Source organism: Pogona vitticeps, chromosome 1 (assembly GCF_051106095.1).
Source record: "Pogona vitticeps strain Pit_001003342236 chromosome 1, PviZW2.1, whole genome shotgun sequence".
NCBI lineage: Eukaryota > Metazoa > Chordata > Lepidosauria > Squamata > Agamidae > Pogona > Pogona vitticeps.
Genome location: NC_135783.1, coordinates 115,710,775 through 115,732,730, shown reverse-complemented (window position 1 = coordinate 115,732,730; position 21,956 = coordinate 115,710,775). Strand labels below are relative to the sequence as shown.

Sequence of the window (21,956 nt, the reverse complement as noted above, 5' to 3'; positions counted from 1 at the left end):
ACATATTATTGAAACTTGCCTATCTGAACAATGATGTTATCACTGCACTTTCGTGCAAAGACTTACTTTTGGTATATTTTTGACACATTACCTAGCATATTGAAAAAGAGAAAAGCGCAACAGAGAATACCCATAGATTATTTCTGGGGGGAAAAGCAAGACATAGTGTGTCTTTATGTATTAAGTTTTTAAAAATCAGGTTTTTGCTCCTTGTTTACTTTTCTTGGGGGGGGGGAATGCATTAATTTGCTTGTACTGTATTCTAATGCCATCTTTCCTCCAGTCCTTTGTGTCAGCTGGAACTTTGGTACCTTTCCAAGCTCATAAAGCTAACTTGTGCTTGTTTCATTCTGGAAATTTGCTGGCTTAAAGCTTCATTATAATTTATGATTGGAGAGCCTGTACTATAAGCTTGGCATCCTTGCACTAAAATCTTTACTCCAAGCATGGCATCCTTGCTCCATTACTCCTCCTTCTGTTCTCTGTTCTCTTAGGGTCCAGCAGAGTGAGAAGAAACAGATCCCTATAAAAATATGAACTGAACTGTTTTTACAGCCAGCTTGAGAGTGTACCATAGGGATGCCATCTTCATTGCATCAGTCTAAATTTAAAACAGAGCATTATAAAGATATCAGAAAAGCAAAACACAAGAACAAAAGGAAACAAAAAAAAACACACCTCCACCTTTTTGTTCAACCCTCCTACTCACTGAGATCCAAGCTCACTATCCTATGTACTGTAGTGGACTTATCCCACGCAAATCATCTTTCTAGATTCTTCTTGAAAGAAAAGTGGCCTGTTCTAGGAAGCTTAGTAATCAACAATCAAGACAGCAAGGGAGCTCCTTAGTGGCTAACCCTTTGAGCATGGCTGGGTGATCTCAAGGAGCTTCTCATAGAGAGCACAGCGGCCAGAGTTGTCTTCCTCTAGCTTTTCACTAACTTTCCTAAGGAGAGGGGAAGGGGGGCCTCTGTGTTGATACAGAGAAGGAAAAGGAGATGTATGCATTCTGAAGGGTGGGGGGAATGGTTTTTGTTCATGGGAAGTGTCTGTGTGTATGTGGAGAGAGTATGTATGTGATTGTGTTTAAGGGGAGAGTCAGCATCTATAACATCACACATATGGCCCATCGCTGCCCAGCATTGCTTCCCTATCCAGAATGTCCATGGAGATAGTATTCACGCTAATCATATTCTTCTGTAAAACTAGTTAGTTCAAACAGTCTGGTAATGAATTACTTACCTTCATAAAATCATTGAGAGTCCAGCTGTTAGGTTTGTAAGCAATGCATTCCTTATGTGCTACATCCAGCAATTCTGTGACTCATATTTGGATAACTGGGGGAATCCTTGAATTTCTACATTTTGTGTGTGCAGTGTACCATAACAAGGTTTGCTGTGGCTTCAAGAAAATACAGTACAAGGAATATAATCCAGAATTAAATTCAGAATGCTGCATAGTATCCTTTTAAAGACTTTTCTGCATCATACACAGAAAGTGCTATGTCTAGTGCCACATTGTAGAAGAAATGAGTGGTATTTCCAAGGCCCCAGGAGTCTTGGAAGGGTTTCTATCATTTCTAATGCAATTGTACAGCACTTTCATTGTGAGGAGTGGTGGTTGTAAGATAACCTGTGCTGTCTCTGTGACTCTCCCTCTTAACTGATGGGCACCTGCACTGACCTTATTGATGGAGGCTTTTGTTTGCTTGCTTGCTTTTTGTCCTGCTCTCCCTCTGAAAAAAATTGAGGGATGTGAAGTATTTTGCTTTGACCTACAGCCTCCCAGCTTTGTCTCAAAAGGGAAAAAATGGGCTGTTCTTTGCAGCTGTAGGTTCATGTTGAAAAGCACTGCTTAAAAAAGTAAATGACTGACCAGCCACTGTGGTCAGCAACTGGAGGACTCTGTTGACTCTCTGCATATCCACTCCCCCTGTCCAGGGGGAGAAGAAAGCTGATTCTGCAAGCTGAATTGACTCCCCAGTTGCTTCTGAGGGTAGAATTTACTCGCAGTGACAGAGAATGTCATACATCTTCTCCATACTGAAATTTCTACCATGGGGACAGTGCAGTAAAGGGAGAAATCATCAATCAAGCCTGCAGAATCCTAGGGTATAGAGGCAGAAATTGCATTGTCCAGTGATGAACACCCAAGAATGCTTATACTGTACAACAGTTTGGCTGAACCTCTTCAGTCTAAATGTGGAAACAGAACTATATGCATTGTGGCAGAGTGATTTTAGCTGAAAATATTATTAATGCATGAAAAGATACATGATTTTCACGTAACTTTTTAATTTATACAAGCAGTACTTTTGCCTGTAAGTGATACTACTTTTACATCACTTATTTAACTACTAATTATAGTAGAAATGTGTGAAATCGGAATAACATGAAAAATTGACAAGGGAACATGTATACTGCCATTTCCTCCTCTTATCCATAGATATAGTTAATTAATATATTTACTTGTATTAATACGAATTTCATTGCGTCAATGATCTGAAGTGGTTGTTGTTGTTTTTTATCAGAAGGGAGGTATTTTACTGGATTACCAGAGGGTGATTTAATACAGATATGTCAGATCAATTTATTTTTAATAGTTTTGGCGTATGTGAATGCCTCCGTTGATGTAAATTTGTTACCTTATGCTGGCTGACTCCAAAACCACTCACCACAGCTACTGTGGGTTATTTTTAATTTGCTTTATTTCTTTCCAAGTGGTAGTAGTGATAGTGATAGTATGACATGACAGGCAGGGGGGAAAAAACAACATCAGATCAGAATGCAAACTTTCACTGCAGCCAAACACACATGCGGGGAGACAGATACATATACACACATGCACATACACACAAACAGGCTGGTGGTGATAGTGAAGGAGAGAGAGTGAGGGCTCCAGAAGCCAAGCCAGTAAAGGGGAGACACACCGCTGAGAGTAAATTTACAAGCCAGCAGAGAAAGAGAGAAGTTGTGTGGGGGAAAGCACTCCCTCCTTCACAAAGCAAAACTGACCACAGAAATTTACAAGATCAGCAGCTTCTATTTATTTATTTATTTATTTATTCGATTTTTACCCCGCCCTTCTAGACTGCGTCTACTCGGGGTGGCTTACATAGGTTAAATCACATCAAAATAACATGTATAAAAATACAAAGATATCGAGGAGGACCAACAAGGACATATTGGCCCCATCGGCCTCCCTCAACAGGTCATCCAGCAGTGCGACCAGTGCCATCTCTGTACCATAGCGCAGCCTGAAGCCCGACTGAAATGGGTCCACAGCGTTGGTTTCGTCCAAGAGCACCTGGAGCTGATCTGCCACCACCCTCTCAACCACTTTGCTAAGGAAAGAAACATTGGCAACGGGCCTATAATTTCCAGTGTCGTCCGCCGCCAAATTTAGTTTCTTCCTAATGGGCCTAATGAGTGTCTCATTCTAGGCTTGCAAAGGAGGAGAGAGTGTTTTTGTTCTTGTACAGGAGCAAAATATCTCGCAGCAGTTGGCACAGTTTTTTTAGCAGATCCTTTCAATGTGATGAATTTTTTATTTTATTTTATTTTGGTCAAGGGAAGAGAACATTAGAGTATTCGTTTCCTCCTTACTGTTGCACATTTTCAGGTGTTCCACTATTTTGTTTCTATACCTGGACTCGTGGCAGCCAGGATAGGCTCAAAACACTGCATATGTTTCAGTTACATTTTTACAGGTAGGCACATTTTTTTAAAAAAAGGCATAAGCTGTCACCTTTAAATCATCATGATTATATCTGAAGCTTCATTACAAAAGAAAGAAATCTAAGAACAGGTAAACTGATTAAAATAAATAAGTGTTCTATAACCTCAAATTAAAACTGCCCTAACAACAATTCAGACATTTTTTACCTGAACCTTGCTGAGAACTTCAGCAGTCTTGGTCAGTATTTGCAGAAGCTTCTGAAGATCATGTGTATGTGATAAAAAAAATCCTAGATAGATGGTTTTCTTTTATGACACAGGGACATCTAGAAATGAATTACTCTTGGCAGAATGAGGTGTTTAAAGCTTGCTTAAATGCGACAGTGCCAGCTAGAATATCTCTTTAAAAAAGAAAGAAGAGATACAGTGCATAAATACTATTTTAATTTTATTTTAATTGTTTTATTTTTTTATTGTATTTTTATTGTATTTTAATTGTTGTAAGCCACCCAGAAACTCTTGGGTAGAGTGGGTGGCATATAAGTTAAATAAATAAATAAATAAATAAATACTGGAATAATGTTTTATCCTCACATCAATGTGGGTAAAATAGTGATACAATTCAAAGTTGGGAAGGCAAAATTGGTTTAGTTGTATCTGTGTTCTATAGAAGTGGTAGATACACAGTAGTGGATGTCTTTCCTTATGTATACATGTAGAAGGTTGTGTAGTTATCACTGTAGTTTTTAGGGCTCACATATTTACAATATACAGTGGTGCCCCGTACAGCGAGGTTAATCCGTTCCGGATTAACCTTCGCTGTGGGAAACATCGCACTACGGAACACAAAAACGCATTGGAACGCATTAAACAGTGTTTAATGCGTTCCAATGCCATAGAATACTCACCGTTGTGCGATGTTTCCCAGAGGCCGGCAGCCATTTTCGCACCCTCCCCTCGCACAACGAGGGCGCCAAAATGGCTGCCATCACCTGTCCGGGGGGTCCAAAATGGCCACTGGAACAGCCAAAAGGGGCCGGGGCGCAGCGTTTTCGCGCCCTTGGTAAGCAAGGGGAGCGTGCAAAAACGCTGCCAGAAGCCCCGAAATGGTTGCGCGCAGCCATTTCGGGACTTCCGCAGCGTTTTTGCGCGCTCCCCTTGCTTACCAAGGGCACGAAAACGCTGCGCCCCAGCCCCTTTCGGCTGTTCCAGCGGCCATTTTGAAGCCGCAGAACAGCTGATTGTCGGGTCGCAAAGCGAAGGTCGGTAAGCGAGCAGCTTACCGACCTTTGTTCTGCGATTTCCCACCTATACGGGCACCGTTTTGCGATCGCATTTGCGATCGCAAAAACGGCCTCGTAGAGCGAATTCATCGCTCTACGAGGCGCCCGTTGTGCGAGGCACCACTGTAGTTGGCATCAGAAGCACTATGGTTAAAAAAAACAGCCAAATATTGACCCTACTTTTCTTGATGTGGTATCTGTGTCTTACCTTGAGATCTTTTATTGTAGCAGCTCAGGAATTTTATAACAGTGATGTAGGCACAACTTTAGGTACACAACAATGAATTGCAATGACAGACCCATATCTGTGTTCAGAACTGATGAATGTTACTTCAGTCTTATACATGGCAAAATATGCTGCTTGCTATATGATTAGATTTGTAACTTAACATATAAAAGGTAACAGAATTTAGATCAACAAAATAAGCATTAACTTAATGGATAGACAAGAATGTATATTGCTAACGACATGCTCAGATGGGGAGACATTTTAATGTTTTAATCAGAGATCTTTCACATATCTGTCATCAGAACTAATTGGCTAGTGAAGCCTCCTCCGTTATCTTATTGTATGTTGTATTCTATCATATTGGCTGAAATCCTGTAGCTTAGTGTAGTAAGTCACAATTACAGTAGACATATTTGAATTTGTGCAGATGTGGTGAGTCATCTCCTCCAGAAGTTCCATTGATTCAAATGGTCCTACTCTAGTTATGACTTACTATGCTAAGCAACAGGATTTTAGCCATAATGTTACATATTGTATTGTATTGTATTGTATTGTATTGTATTGTATTATATTATATTATATTATATTATATTATATTATATTATATTATATTATATTATATTATATTATATTATATTATATTATATTATAATATAATATATTATAATATTAATTTCCTTTTTTATCTGTGGAAATGTATTTTAAGTACCTGTATATTTGCTGTTTATATTGTCATTTACAGAATTCTCGAGCAAACTGGAAATAGAGTGAAGACCTTATTAAGATGTTCAGTTACACAGTTCATTTATTAATGGCCTGACTCAGTGGATGTTCCTATTTAAGGGAACCATTCCAAGAACAGAAGAAATCTTAGTCCCTTGGGCCCTTTCTTTCCATGAAATACAAACACTATCAATGAAAACCTAAGCATGACATAATTATCCAAATGTATTGTTTATGGGAAACAGATAGAGCAGCTGTGTCACAGGTGATGCTTTGTAGGACCATAGAAAACAGCCAGTGTGGTCTAGTACTCTAGGTGAACCTAGGTTCAAATGTGAAGTGTGCTACAGTGCCCTTGGGATAGTTTATGTCCCTCAATCTTAACCACAAGGGAGATTATGAAAAACAAAATTGATAACCCTGACACTCCCATCTCATTAGAATGGAAAAGGCCAATTCTGCCTTCTTGGTTTTGCACAATCTGCCACTCTGTTGGACAGTCCCTGTTTGCCTCCAAAGCTGGGAAAGCTTCTTTAAAATGTCACTTCTTACATAATTTGTTACACCTATCCTCTACCTCCCACTGTTTTCACATTATTATTTTTTAAAGGAACACATATAGGCTACCTTTAGACAATGGCAAAAAGCTGGGAAAAAGTCCTCTTTCAATCCCTCTAAAACTGCCCTTTAAAAGTAATTGTAAAAAATAACTAGAAAATGTTATAATTTTTTACATGAAAAGCAGTATTGTAATTGCAGTCATGCCTTGACTTTTGAAATGTAACATCATTGATGTAAAAATCAATGACTGAAATCCTGTTGCATGGTTCCGCATCAGTGACAAATCATTACTGATCAAAGACAATTTGGGGCATTCTCAGTTCATGCACAATGTGACGAAATCACATACACCCCAAAATCATCAAAGGAAACCTTTAATCAGTGGTGATTTGCTGCTGTTGTTATCACTGTTACTCAGGTAGAGCTGCACAACAGGATTTCAACCCAGATAAGTACTGTAACTGTTTTCAGCTTTGTTACTTATGTTTAGAGACGGACATGAATCAAAAAATTGTGATTTGTTTTGATTTGGGATTTGTCAAGGGTGATGAATCATGAAAAATGAATTCATGAATTTTTGCTGACTCAATTTGTTGATGCATTTTAAAAATGTAAAACCCTATAAAATGCCAAATTTAGAGAGAATGTAGAGGAGAGACATGGGGAGCTTCTCTGTGGTTTTGGTGTCTCTAGGTGTCTGGAGAAAACTTTCCTGGGGGGACCCTCTTTGTGGGTGTATAACCCAGTTGTCTGAAACCCAATCTTCACCACAATTGGAGGGATTATAGAGAAAAGGCAGTGGAAACCTCTCAGCAATTTTGGTATCTTTGGGTCCTGGGAGGCCATTTTATAGCCCAACAGCTTAATGAATCAAAAATCACCAAAATGTATTAATTCATATTTGTCAGGGCCATTGATTTGTACCAATACGAATTGACGAATTAACTGTTATTGGATGAATTTGATTATCTGCTTTAAAGTCGTGCCCATCTCTACTTATGTTATTTTGAAGCTCTCTTTCCACTGTTCACCTACAATAGATGTTAATCTGGTGGTTTGGGCAGGGCTACTAGTTTTTGTTACTGGATCTTTTTACATGGTGGAACAGAGATTTTTATATAGAATAGAGACGTGAGAGCTGCTAGCTGAGCAACACTCAGCTGCGGGCCTGCTCAGAAGTTAGCAGTGCCTAATATGGGCTATAATCTTAGGGCTTTTTTTGGGGTGCTGCTTGCAACTCAGCCATATGTTAAGTACAATGATGAGATAGGAATCTCCATGGCTCTCCTTGGGAATGCCCCTACATGTCACTTTACCCAGTGATAGAATCTGTTAACACTTCTGCAAACCACTTTATGAATTTCACTGGGAAGCATAGCTTGTAGTGTTCAGTTATGAAATTAACTGTTTAGGGAATGAACCCTCAAATGTCAACCATGGCAACCTTGTTGTGCACAGAATTCTGGGGTATATGGCATACATTCTTGATGAAGGGCATTGACTAGCCTATTGTGCGTCATTGCCTTACAAAATAAGGTAAGCCACCATCATACCCAGCTTTTGTCTGTGGTTGTGCATTATAGGTGAATATCAGTAATCCTTCAAGGATGTTTGTCCATCATTATTTAATAATTCTTTTGGGATCCTCTAATAAACCTACAAGGGACGTGATGACACTGTGGGCTAAACTGCAAAGCCATTGGGCTGCAAGGTCGAAAGGTCAGCAGTTCGAATCCACACAACAGTGAGCTCCCGTCGCTTGTCCCAGCTCCTGCCAACCTAGCAGTTCGAAAGCGTGTAAAACTGCGAGTAGATAAATAGGCACCACCACAGTGGTTCCATGTCTAGTCGTGCTGGCCACGTGACCATGTAAACTGTCTATGGACAAAACGCTGGCTCTACAGCTTGGAAACGGGGATGAGCACTGCCCTCTAGAGTTGGACATGACTAGACTAAATGTCAAGGGAAACCTTTACCTTTATCTAATAAACCTACAAGGAACATCAGGGTTCAGGGCACACAGTTTGAAAGTACTGATCTAGACTACGGAGAAGCACAGAAAGCTATCGTGGTAATCTGCGGACGAAGTCTCTTAGCAATCATCTTCTATGGTAGAACACCCCACATGTGCCCCAGTGGTCTCCAGTGCCATGATGAAAACAATGAGATGTAATAAAAATGCCTTGCACGTTGAATAAAAACAACCTTGTGCATAAAGGTCTATTGTATGCATGGAAGAAACAAACAGGATTTAGTTTCAGGCCGATTAAAATCGACACAAGCTTTGCCTTGATTTCAATGAGTGAAAAATAACTTTCAGTTGTATACAGTGGTGCCTCGCTTAACGAGCGCACCGTATAACGATTAAATCACATAGCGATCCGTTTTTTCGGATCGCTAATGCGATCGCACAACGTTTTTCCCATAGGGAAAAATTCGCTTTGCGAAGACCGGTAAGCGTTTCGCTTACCGATCTTCGCAAAACGACCCCCGCCGATCAGCTGTTCGGCGGCCAAAATGGCCGCCGGAAGCCGGGAAATGGCCGCCCGCAGCGTTTTCGCACCCTCGTTAAGCGAGGCGAGGGCGCGAAAATGGCTGCCGGCCATTACGAAGCTTCGTTAAACGGTGAGTATTTGGCCCATTTGGAACGCATTAAACCATGTTTAATGTGTTCTAATGGGCTTTTCTGTACCGTTTAACGATGCTTCAGCATAGCGAAGGTTAATCCGGAACGGATTAACCTCGCTATGCGAGGCACCACTGTACTATACATGCTATACATGTATGTAACATATAAGATGCCTTAATACATATGTTTATGAAAGACTGACTTTGTAAATATGACAAAAACCAAATTAAAAACTGGATATTCAGTGGAAATAACTAGGAAACGAGGATGAAAATACAAAGAAGATGTATAATGTGTTCTTGAAGGCTTTCACGGCCTGGATCCAAGGGTTATTATGGGTTTTTCGGCTGTGTTCTGGAGGTTTTTCTTCCTAACATCTCTCCAGTGTCTGTGGCCAGCATCTTCAGAGGACAGGAGCTAGAACTTTATCTGTGTTCTGGTGTAGTGTATGGGATTGTTGTTGACACACACTACACCAGAACACAGAAAGAGTTCTAACCCCTGTCCTCTGGAGAAACTGGAGAAATGTTAGGAAGAAAAACCTCTAAACACAGCTAAACAGGCCAAAAAACTCACAACAACCAAAATGTGTAATGTTTTCATAATGAAAAATAATTGTTAAAAATGGGATCATTTGTTCAGTAACACAGCAGAAATGTTTGTGTTCAAAAGAGAAGATAAATTAATAGAAAGATTAGATAAGCAACACTTGTTTTCCATTGTAGCAGACATCTGTAGAGTGCCATTAGGCTAAATCATACAGTGTAGCCGCTATTCATGTCTACTCAAAAGTGAGTCCTAATCGGTGCAGTGGAACCTACCCCAGGTAAATGTGTATGTGACTGAAGAATTAGTAGCAAATAATGTGTATGGTTACATTTCTTGGATGTGATTCTTTGTTAATTCTCTGGCGATGATGAAAATGATATTTGCTATGTTATTACTTTTGCTTCTCTTTTTACTGTCTTTCAGAGACAGGCAACAAGAAGTTAAAAAGCACGATACAGAGAAGCACAGAAACAGGGATGGCAGCAGAAATGAGGAGTCGTATGGTCCGGCAGCCAAGTCGAGAATCAACTGATGGTAGTATCAACAGTTACAGCTCTGAAGGAAAGTAAGTTGTAGCCTCCAATAATGAGGAGCATCCCACCCTTTAGGACATTTTGCTCTTTAAGAGGGCAATATCTGAGAGGCTAATGCTGATTTGTGTTCTTCTCCGGGACTTGCAAGTCCACAATCCCCTCTGACATTCTCTGAAATAGTAAATTGCAATCCCCAGAAGCCTCTGGAGATATAATTTGGCATTTTGATGACATTCCTTCCACATACAGTACTCACAAGGCTACTTTTTATAAAATGCCCTTTTCAAAACAGGAACTGACTAGCCAATCATTTCAAGTTTCCAAAAAGAGGACTTTATGGTTAAACGTTGGCTGGGAGTAGCAAATTGCTCCCCAGGGGATATTGCAAACCCAGTATCTGCTCTAGAGCCTTTGGGGCTTTCTGTGGCTGACAAGTCACTCTTTGCTCACTGCTGCTTTAAATGAATGGGATGTTTATGCGTATCAGCCAGAAGACATCAAGAAGCCATGGCTGAGGAAAACCCACCTTCCACCATTGTGCAGCAAGCAGAAGATGACATGACATGCAAAAAAATCCCCTGAAAATATGCCCTTAAGCATTTTTGAAGCAAAAATTAATATAAGACCCTGACTTGTTTTCAGGGAAAGACGGTAGTCTTGGATCTACTAAGATTCAAATGTTCACTGTTTCTTTGTGGTGTTATTTCATTTGTTCATTTCCAGTCTGTGGACTTGGAAATGCAGGACTTTCTTCATAATACACTCAGAGCGATTTTTGTTCTGCTTTGTTTGTTTCACCACAGCTTAATATTTCCTGGAGTTCGACTGGGGGCTGACAGTCAGTTCAGTGATTTCCTTGATGGTCTTGGGCCTGCCCAACTAGTAGGTCGACAGACTTTAGCAACTCCTGCTATGGGTAAGTATAGATTCCTTTTCTGTCACAAGTCAAATGATACCACAGTCAAGACCCTTGTAAGAATTACGTTTTTGGACTATAAATCCACAAATCAATAAGCAAATCCAAAACGTAAAGTTTCCATGCTCTGCTCCAGTCACTGTTCATGATGCATGTTGAGAATTTTGGTTTAATATGTGTTCTCAGGACATAAGCAGAGTTAGGAAATACCAGGTTGCAAAGACACTATAACACTGAGAGAGTAAAATACCAACTTAGTCTCTTAACATATATACAGAGAGAATAGACATTCATCTGGCAGCATAACAAAACATGGTGCAATACATAGCGTAGAAAAAAGTGATCTGCCTTACAACAGATAAAATGTCCCCTTTACACGTGAATTATTCATTCTTGGGACCAATCAGAAAATACATTACTTCATTTTCTACTTACATAAAGTTACATCATGTACAACAGCTGTACAATATCACATCTTAAACTTTGGTACACACACTTGAATACACTCAGTACATGACTGAGGTAAAATCAGTCATTTTACTTTCAACTATGCAACATTTATATTTAATACATTTTAAGATCGAAATCTCAACACCCCTCCTTAAATTAATTGTTGTATAGACCAATTTTATGATATAGATAAACATATTTCTGCACAGTCAGTGGTTTTGTGAAAACATCTGCAATATTGTTTTCACTTGGACAATACTGTAAATGTATCAGTTTTTGCTCCACAGCACTCTTTACGTTGCAATACTTTATGCAAATATGCCTGCTTCTACTTTTCATTTGACCCTCAGTTGCCAACTGAATGCAAGTTGTGCTGTCACTGCACTGTAACAGGTAAATTAATTTTCGTGTTCATGTCTTTAGTTAACTGAACGAACTATGTGATTTCTCCACATAAATCACTTAATGACGCATACTCAGCTTCCACTGTGCTTGTGGCTACTAAACTTAGTTTCCTAGACTTTTAGCATATTAAAGCCTCTCCTAGACTTAGTACCATTCCTGAAATTGACTTCTTATCAATTTCACATGAACCCCAATCTGAATCTGCATAACATTCTAATTTCAGATTGTTAGATGAATTTAACTTCAATTTACAATCTATGGTTCCCTTTATCTCCACACTCTTTTTACACCATTCCAGGGCTTTAGCAAAGGTTTTGCAGCACTCTGACTTAAAATGTTTGACTTTTGCTGCAATGTAAAACCTTGAGTCACCAAATGTGACTTTATATTGCTGGGTATTATATGGCAATGCCTTCAACTTGTAAACCTATCTGCAACCTACTGCATTTTCATCTTCAGGCAACTTTACTGGTGAAACAACTTCGTGCTCCTGTAAAGATTTAACATCTGCTCATAACTCTCAGGTTCAGATATTACCATATTTACATATATTGCTGTAAACCTATCAGGTGGAACACCAAAATTGTGAGCATCTTGGAACAATTTCCTACATGACTTTTGTTCCCCTCCTACAGCCTCATTTTCTTCTTCTTCCTCAAACTTTTCTTGTCTGTCACTACACAATGGCTGAAGTATTTCACTGTTTGCATGTATTGTGACCAATTCTCATTCTGACAAAAATTAGCTGACCTGCTAATTATTACATTTCCAAACTGATCATGAAACCTATAACTTTTACTTCCTATTTGATAGCCTAAGAAAATCACATTTCTTGCTTTTGGGCTACCCTTCTTCCTGAATGTTTTGGGTATACGAACCTAAGCATGACAACCAAAAATTTTCATATGTTTCAAAGAAGTTTGTCTTCCATGTAACAAAAAAAGGTCTATCTTCTACTGCACAGATCCAAACTCTGTTAACAATATAGTTTGCATATTTCATGGCTTTACCCCATTAACATCTGGGTAACTTTGCATCAGCAAGTAAAGAGTCCAATACAGTTTACAAAATTCCATTCCTTCTTTCTGCCACTCGATTCTCAGCAGGTGTGGCCACATTTGAACACCTGTGAAGAATACCTTTCTACTTAAGCCAATCTCTGAAATGATGTGCTAAAAACTCTCCCCCTTTGTCTGTTGGAATATAAGCTACAGGAGTAAGGTTGTCAGACATCCGGCAAAAGGAGGACATGTCCTACTTTTCAGGATCATGTCCTCCGTCCGGCAGGCAAAACTAAAAACCTTTAAAATGTCCGGCTTTTGTATCTCCACTCCCACCCCTCCCCCACCCCCTGCAGCCGAACCTCTCCTTGTTATTTCCTTGGTTGCAGCACTTGTAATCCTCCGGTTCTTTCAGAGATTGGAGATAAGGTGGCTTGATTGTTTAGGGCTGTAGAACAGCCCCAGGCAATCAATCCCCAGCTTGTGGATGGCTGCTTCTGCCCTGATTGTTTAGGGCTGTAGAACAGCCCCGGGCAATCAATCTCCGGTTTGTGGATGGCTGCTTCTGCACGGAGCTGAATAAGGCAGGAAGGTGCGAGAGAGAGGGATGGATGGGAACAGACAGGAGTGAAGTGAGTGCACTTGCTTGTCCACTGGAGCGGAGGCTGTTCTGGGGTTTGGGGGATGGCGGTTCAAAGCCTGGAAAATAGGGGCCCTCCGGTCCCTCCTTCCTCCTAAAGCCGGGGAACAGGAGGAACTTTATCCCCCCTTCTGCCCTGACTCTGGGGCATGAGCAGAGTGCATTTCCAGGTCCAGGAGCATATGCACAGTTATCCCCCATGCTTGTGGGAGCTGGAACACACGCATACACACACATACACAAGCGGATTTCTCTCAGCTTGAGAAATTGCAAAGGGTGGAGAAAATGGCTCGCTCTCTCTCTCTCTCTCTCTCTCTCTCTCTCTCTCTCTCTCTCTCTCTCTCTGTGTGTGTGTGTGTGTGTGTGTGTGTGTGTGTGTGTGTGTGAGTGAGTGAGTGTGTCTGCAAATCCATTTTCTCTACCATTTGCATTTCTCAAGCTGAGAGAAATCCACACCTTCTGTTTTTTTTCTTGTTTTTATAAAGTGTTTCAAATCTGTCACACAGCTTTTAAAATTTTTTATTTCACTTTATTATGCTTTTATTAAAATAAAAAATAAATAAATAAAACAAGGGGGGAAGGGTCTCCATTAAAGGAAGGTATAGATTATCTCCATTAGTCCTGGGAGCCCAGTAAGTGTATATGTAGATCTGATTTGTTTTGTTTTTATTTTTTTAAACATTTTTTAAAACAAGAAAACACAATGGCCAGTGGATTCTGAGTTTTGTAGTCCAAAAAATGTAACTTTCCCAGTCTTGACCTTTCAAGAGTGAGCAAGTTGAATGGTTATGGTATTGCCCCATGATCAAAGAACTATTCTCCCCAATACCTAATTCCAAAAGTGACATGCCCCCCAGCCCACCCCACCCCACCCCAAGCACAGAGCCCCCATATGTCCTCCTTTGTCCTCCTTTTTGGCTTTCTATGTCCTCCTTTTCGTACACGTGTATCTGGCAACCCTATACAGGAGTACTGAATCTTCATTATACCATGGCAACAAACTCTTTAATTCTCTGGAAGATTTCACTTTTATGTTTCATTATATAGATATAGCTATAATGTGAGTAATCATCTGTTATAGTTAAACAGAATCTATTTCCACCTTTTGTGGGTTGCAGTGGCCCCAAAATATCAAGATGAACCAGCTGAAAAAAAAATTCATTGATCCTATTACTTTTATTGCTCACTGGAAATGTCTTAGATTTGGTTAATTTATATACATTACAATCTAAATATTTCTCACAGTTTTTTTATATTTAGATGAGACACACATTCTTCAGTTTTGTTTAAAACTCCAAAACTTACACAATCTAACTTTCTGGGTAGGCTGTGCATGCATTTTTCATGTGGCCATGAGTTGGTAACCACACTTGCAGCTTTACTCACTTGACTCCGACTCATCACATACAGGTGATCATTTATATACTATGGCTTATGTATTTATTCATGAATATTTATAAACCAGTTACATTCCAAAGTTTGAAAGTAGTATACAACAATACAACTGTAACATACAGAATAAACAAATATACAGTACCAACAATACACAAATGGTCAATACATGTATTAACATATAGCATGTATATAATCCATAAGATAGATTGCTGGATTGTATGGAGAAACCCTACTTCAAAATATGTTTAAAACTTGAAGTTGAAGGAGTATGTCGAATCTCTGGGTAAAGGGGATTCCCGATGACTGTTGTGAATCAAAGTGCTTCTTGGTCCCAGAGTTTCTATAGGATTTTCTGGGATTGAGTCGGTTGTTGTCATATTATTACATTACATAATGTAACATTTTGAATTTAAGATGTGTGTCTGCCTCTCTGCCCTGCGATCAGAAGCATTTTGCCCTTATCTTATTTTCAGCAAAAGGAATAGCAAAATGATAATGATACCTGTGTGTTTTCCACAAAAACCTGTGTGTTTTGCACCAAAAAAGTCTATTTTCTGCAGACAAGAATTTACAAACAGAATACAAGGTTATCTGGAAAACACTGATTTTTTTCACACAAAAACACTTCTACTTTTTCCCCACAAAAAATAGACAAAAACTTCCAGCATCCCAGTGCAGATTTTTTTTTTTTGGCCCACATTTTTCCTTCTCAACTGCAAGAATGAAATATGAACATTTCCACCTGTACTTTGAAGAGTATATCTTGAAAGAAGAACATTTTCTCAACTTCTTATTTCAAAGCTAGGGTCTGGACTAGGCGCTCCCTCGGTGTCATGATGCAAAGCTTTTCTTCTCAAAAAGGCCCTTGGAATGAGCCGATCCTTCTAATTATTACTTTTTTGCAATTAACTCTGTTCCTTTTTTGTTGATTATGGTTACTTTTATTCTTTTAGACTATTGAGTTTATCTGATTGTCCATTTACTCTAATTTTCCTTTAGTTTATTGCTCAGTAGTTTAATCCTTATTAATCTAATTATTTCTTTCAAGCCACTTGGAGTGGAGTGGCTAAGAGCATATGCTTTGTATGCGGAAGACACACGCTTCTATGTCAATTTTCAACCATCCCCAAGCAAAGCTGGGAAAGATGTCTGCCCAAGACCTTGGACAACTGCTGCCAGTCATGATAGGTGTACGCAGTCCTGAGCTTGCTAGGACCATAGTCAGGCTTGGCCAATAGAAGTTTCTTGTGCTCCTAATATGAAGCAGGATTTTTAAAAAATTATTACAGTAACAATTAACCTACTTTTAGATCCTCATTACCTACTGCATGATTGCATTTAGTCTGCAGTCACGGACAGAAATATTATGTGGGAGAGTTGGGCTGTCCGTATTCTTGGAGGCTTTTTATTTTCTAAGGTTTTCATGTTGGGCTGTCTCTTTTTCTTAAAAAATGCCCAACGTTGTGCATTTTTTGGATGTGTGAAATTGGAGGTTGGGGGTGTTGTCAAATTTGTTTGGCTGTGCTTCTGTATGCAGTTTCAGCTCCTAGGTGTATCTCATTAATATTCTTGAACTTCTGATCCTGGAAGAAGAGCTAACTGCATAAAAGGGAACATGTAGCTGCTATATTTAAATTGGTATGGCTGCCTTGAGTTCCCTTTATCACAGACTTCTTGTGTACCAGGTTACCTGACTGCTCTGGGCTTCTTTTTCCTTTTCTGCCTTTTTAATTTTATCTTATTCATTTTAAATATTTTTATCCCACTCTTCAGAAAAAGGAAAACATGGGAAACAGATTCAGAGTTGCTCTTGTATGGAAAGTAGCCCCTGGGCCATCAGGCAATTCTTCTGATGCCAATGGCTGAAACAAATTTTGTTTGTTTATTTGTTTCCCCTTTGCATTAAAACCTTTCCCTACTCTGAATGGTGCTACTCACCTTGCTGTGACAGATTTTCACAGGAGGATGTCAACTGCAGGGGGAAGAGAAATCCCTCCCCCCCAAAAAAAACCATGCAAGGAAACAAACAAAAAAACCTCACCAACACCACCCTTATCAAATCTCCTCACTAGAAACTCCCTCATGGCATCTCTGGATCCAACCCTATCAATTTAAATGTGTGATAAAACATAGAAATAATAACAATTAACCCAGGACTAAAACAGAAAGACAGACACCAAATCTACAATGCAACAAAAACCTACTGGTACAGATCTTTCAGAGCCTAGGCCTGGACCTAAAGTTGGAAAGAGGCTCTTTCTTACCCTCTTATGTTACATGCCACCAAGTCAGAAATGAATTATAGCAGCCCTCTTAGGGCTCCCCCACCACGCCCCAGCATATAATGTATAGAGAGTGTAAGAACTGTAAAAGCAGGAGGTACTGGTATGAGAGGATTGGAGAGTGGGTTGACAAAAGTTCATTGTCTGTTTCATTTGCAAAAATGGACTCGGGAGGGGGGGGTGTTAGTTCTGCTAGCTGCAGCAAAAACAATAAAGAAGAGTCTTCCTGATCCCCAAATGGCCTTCAAGAAAAGTCGATGTCCCCTCCTCAAAAGGTCATCAGAATAAAGTAGAAGTCAGTTGGCTGGATCCAGACAGTCATAAAGTAGACTTATTGAAATCAATGCAAGGCATGTTAAAATACTGATAATCATGTGCTGTCACGTAAATTCTGACGTGTAGTGACACTTTTCAGGATTTTCCAGGTAGACAATACTCAGAAGGGGTTATCATTCCCTTCTTCTGAGGGCTCCCTCCCTGGGACAGTTCAACTCGCCCAGGGCCACCTAGCCTGGCTCGACTTGTAGGAGGCATAGTGGGGAATGAAACCCAACTTCTGACTCTGCAGACAGATATCTAAACCACTGAGCTATCCAGCCAGCTGTGAGGCATGTCAAGGGCCATTAAAACCGTTATGACCAAATCTGCATCAAATCTGGGTGTGCTTATGTGCAAAGACAACATTAAAAACGTTGTTTGCAGTTTTCTTTTTCATTTATTCCCATGATCTATTTTAACATCAATGCAAAGTCTGAAAGCCAGTGTTAAGTAGGTAAACCTTTTCCTATGTACGTACATACGCATCTAGGAGTAAGCTCAATGTAGGCATTTCCACTCATTCTTTTATAAGAATGTGACAATGTGAATATGAAAAGTGGCCAAGAGTTGTTCACGGGCATTTATTATTTCACCTACTATCTGAGCTTGCAGTTTAGTTTGCAAAATATGACAAGAACAAAGTGGGTGAATTCTTTTTTGTGTTAAGCCACAATGCTGATTTAATCCTGGAGAAATGTTCTTCTCGTTAGGGAGCATCTAAAATGTGTCGGGAAAAGAAGGCACAACGCCTGTTGAAGTTCTGCTTCTGTGCAGTGAGACTGAGTAAGCAATAACTTAGCAGGGAGCCCCAGCAAAAGCAGATGGTTATACTCTTGAGAAAATATCCATAGAATTAGATTTGTCATGACGAGGACCTGGTGGTAGGTCAGCTCTCTGAAGAGGTTTTCCCTTTATCCATTCGGATGCTATTATGTGCCACTAAGAAACATCGAGCTTTTGACAACTCTCATTGGGTTTTGGAGGTACAGTGGGATCTCGACCTACGGAATTAATCCGTATGGGAACGGAGTCCGTAGGTTGAAAAGTACGGAGGTCGAAAATGCATTCCCCATAGGAATGCATTGAAAACCATTTAATCCATAACTCACCCAAATCCACCACAAACACATACAAAATTAAAATACAAATTTAAAAATAAAAACTTATCTTTCTGAAGTCTTCCAGGGGTCCCCCGCCGCCACCATCGCCACTGCTGGAGGACTCTGAGGGCTTGGGTGCAGCTGCCGGAAGCCTCTCGGAGCTCCCCCATCGCCGCCATTGCCATTGCAGAAGGACTCCAAGGGCTTCGGCATGGCTGCCGGAGGCCTCTTGGAGCCCCCACCACCACCAACGCAGGCTTTCCCAGGCTGGATGGGCCTACCAGGGGAGGGCTTCCCCCGGTAGGCCCGGTCTACCAAGCTTTCCCGGGCAGTAGACAGGGCCTACTAGGGGTAGGGTTGCCAGACGTCCAGCAAAAGGAGGACATCTCCTACTTTTGAGGAGCATGTCCTCTATCCGTCAGGCAAAACTAAAAAACTTCAAAATGTCCGTCTCTTGTATCTCCACCCCCTCCCCCTGCAACCGAACCTCTCCCTGTTACTTCCTTGGTTGAGGCACTTGTAAATCCTCTGGTTTCAGAGATCGGAGGTTGATAAGGTGGCTTGATTGTTTAGGGCTGCTCCAGCCCCGGGCAATCAATGCCCGGCTTGTGGATGGCTGCTTCTGCCTGGGAGCTGAATAAGGCAGGAAGGAGCGAGAGAGATGGATGGATGGAAACGGACAGGAGTGAAGTGAGTGTGCACTGGCTTGCTTGCTGGAGGGGAGGCTGTTCTGGGGTTTGGAGGGGGTGGCAGTTCAAAGCCAGGAAAATAGGGGTTGGGCTGGTCCCTCCTTCCTCCTCAAACTGGGGAACAAGAGGAACTTTCATTCCCCCCTTTTGCCCTGACCCCCCCCCCGACTCTGGGGCATGTGCAGAGTGTGTTTCCAGGTCCAGGAGCATATGCAGAGTTATCCCCTATGCTTGTGGGAGATGGAACACACACACACACACACACACACACACACACAAAAGCAGATTTATATCAGCTTGAGAAATTGCAAACGGTGGAGAAAATGGCTTTGTGTGTGTTTTGTGTGTCTGCAAATCTATTTTCTCCACCCTTTGCATTTCTCAAGCTGAGAGAAATCCATACCTTCTGTTTTTTTCTGGTTTTTATAAAGTGTTTCAAATCTGTCACACAACTTTTTAAACTTTTTATTTCACTTTATTATGCTTTTATTAAAATTAAAAAAAATCAGTAAAACAAAGAGGATGGTTCTCCATTAAAGGAAGGAATAGATTGTCTCTATTGGTACTGGGAGCCCAGGAAGTATATATGTTGATTTGTTTTGTTTTTATTTTGTAAACATTTTTTAAAACAATAAAACACAGTGGCCAGTGGATTCTGCGTTTTGTAGTCCAAAAATTGTAACTTTCCCAGTCTTGACCTTTGAATACTGAGTAGGTCGAATGGTTATGGTATTGCCCAATGATCAAAGAGCTATTCTCCCCAATACCTAATTCCAAAAGTGACCCCAGATTGTGCACAGTGGCCCTCCCCCATATGTCCTCCTTTGTCCTCCTTTTTGGCGTTCTTCGTCCTCTTTTTCATACACATGTATCTGGCAACCCTAACCAGGGGAAGCCCTCCTCCGGTAGGCCCGGTCCACCCTGGGAAAGCCTGTGTCGGCGGGGGGAACCTCCGGACGCCTTCCCCGTCGCCATGGGAGGCCTCTTGGAGGTCCCCTGCCGCAGTTGATAGTGCTTTGGAGGCATGATCGGTGGTGGGGGGACCTCCAAGAAGCCTCCCATGGCAGCGGGGAAGGCCTCCGTAGGTCCCCTGCTGCCGCTAGCACTCCTGGAAGCTGAGCTGCTGGGATCTGAGCATGGCTGGGATTACCCGGCGTGGCTCGGCTTCCAGCAGCGGCGGCGGTGGGGGGGAACCTCCGGATGCCTTCCAGAGAAGCCTTGGAAGGCATCCAGAGGTCCCCCCCACTGCCGCCAGTGCTGGAAGCTGTGCCGCGAAGGGCGATCCCAGCCATGCTCTGACTCCTGGACTGGCCAGGAGTCCGAGCATGGCTGGGATCACCAGGTGCGGCTCAGGTCCCGGCAGCAGCGGCGGCGGCGGCGGGGAACCTCCGGATGCCTTCCAGGGCTTCTCTGGAAGGCATCCAGAGGTTCCCCACCACCACCACTGCTGGAAGCTGTGCCGCGAAGGGCGATCCCAGCCATGCTCTGACTCCTGGACTGGCCAGGAGTCCGAGCATGGCTGGGATTGCCAGGCGCGTCTCAGCTCCCAGCAGCGGCGACGGCGGCGGGAAACCTCCGGATGCCTTCCAAGGCTTCTCTGGAAGGCATCCGGAGGTCCCCGCTGCCACCGATAGTGGCTCCGAAGCACTATTGGTGGTGGTGGGGCCTCCGAGATGCCTTCCATGGTGGCGAAGGAGCCCTGGAAGGCATCCCAAGACACAACCTATGACCTAGAGACTGGAAGGGGGAGGCAGGGAAAGGGAAAGCCTTTCCCCACCTCCCCCTTCTGGTCCGTAGGTCAATTCTCCGGCCGCAAGTAGAAGTAAAACTTTGCAGCCAGAGAATTCCGTAGGTCGAAAAGCATGTAAGTGGAGCCGACTGTAAGTCAAAACTCCACTGTATGTGAGATATTGAAGGATGGTTTTCTTAGTGCCATCCCCCAGTGAATTTCCAAGGCTAAATGGGTATCTGAACCAATACCCAAGTCCTGGTCTGTCTCTCCACTATCCCTTGCTGGCTTCCTATTCATTCAGGTATGCACCATGTAATAAGCTTGTTTGAACTTGGGAACTCCATAAATAAGCTGTTCTATGTTCCTATAGATCCCATATAACATTACAGTGGTGCCTCGCATAACGGGCGGCCCGTTTAACAACGAATCCAGCGACGATGTTTTTGCAATCGATTTTGCGATCACATAACGATGTTTTCTATGGGGGGAAATCGCTTTGCGATGATCGGTAAGCTATTTCGCTTACCGATTATCGCATAACGATGTTTTTCCCCAGCTGATCAGCGGTTCCAAAATGGCCGCCGGGTAAAACAGGGATGGATTCCTCGCTTACCGGGCGCCCAAAATGGCCGCCGTATGGAGGATTTTTGCTTAAAAGGTAAGTTTGAAGCCCATAGGAACGCATTGAAGGGGTTTCAATGCATTCCTATGGACTTTTTTAATCCGCATAGCGACGAATCCGTATAGCGACGATTTTTGCTGCACGGATTATCATTGCTATGTGGGGCACCACTGTATATTTAAAGTCATTGTTAAGCAGAATTTCAACAAAAAGGAAGAAAGT

The 21,956-nt window shown here is 41.6% G+C and overlaps 1 protein-coding gene across 50 annotated transcripts in view; it reads left to right on the top strand.

Annotated features, from left to right (window-relative positions):
- The window catches only part of RIMS1 (regulating synaptic membrane exocytosis 1), a 324,125-nt gene that overhangs the window by 291,815 nt on the left and 10,354 nt on the right, over positions 1–21,956 (top strand). For all 50 annotated transcript variants that reach the window (XM_072999690.2, XM_078385861.1, XM_072999957.2 and 47 more), the window contains 2 exons: positions 10,075–10,216; positions 10,988–11,100. In XM_072999690.2, coding sequence (XP_072855791.2) covers positions 10,075–10,216; positions 10,988–11,100 — 255 coding nt within the window. The remainder of the gene's footprint in view (positions 1–10,074; positions 10,217–10,987; positions 11,101–21,956) is intronic.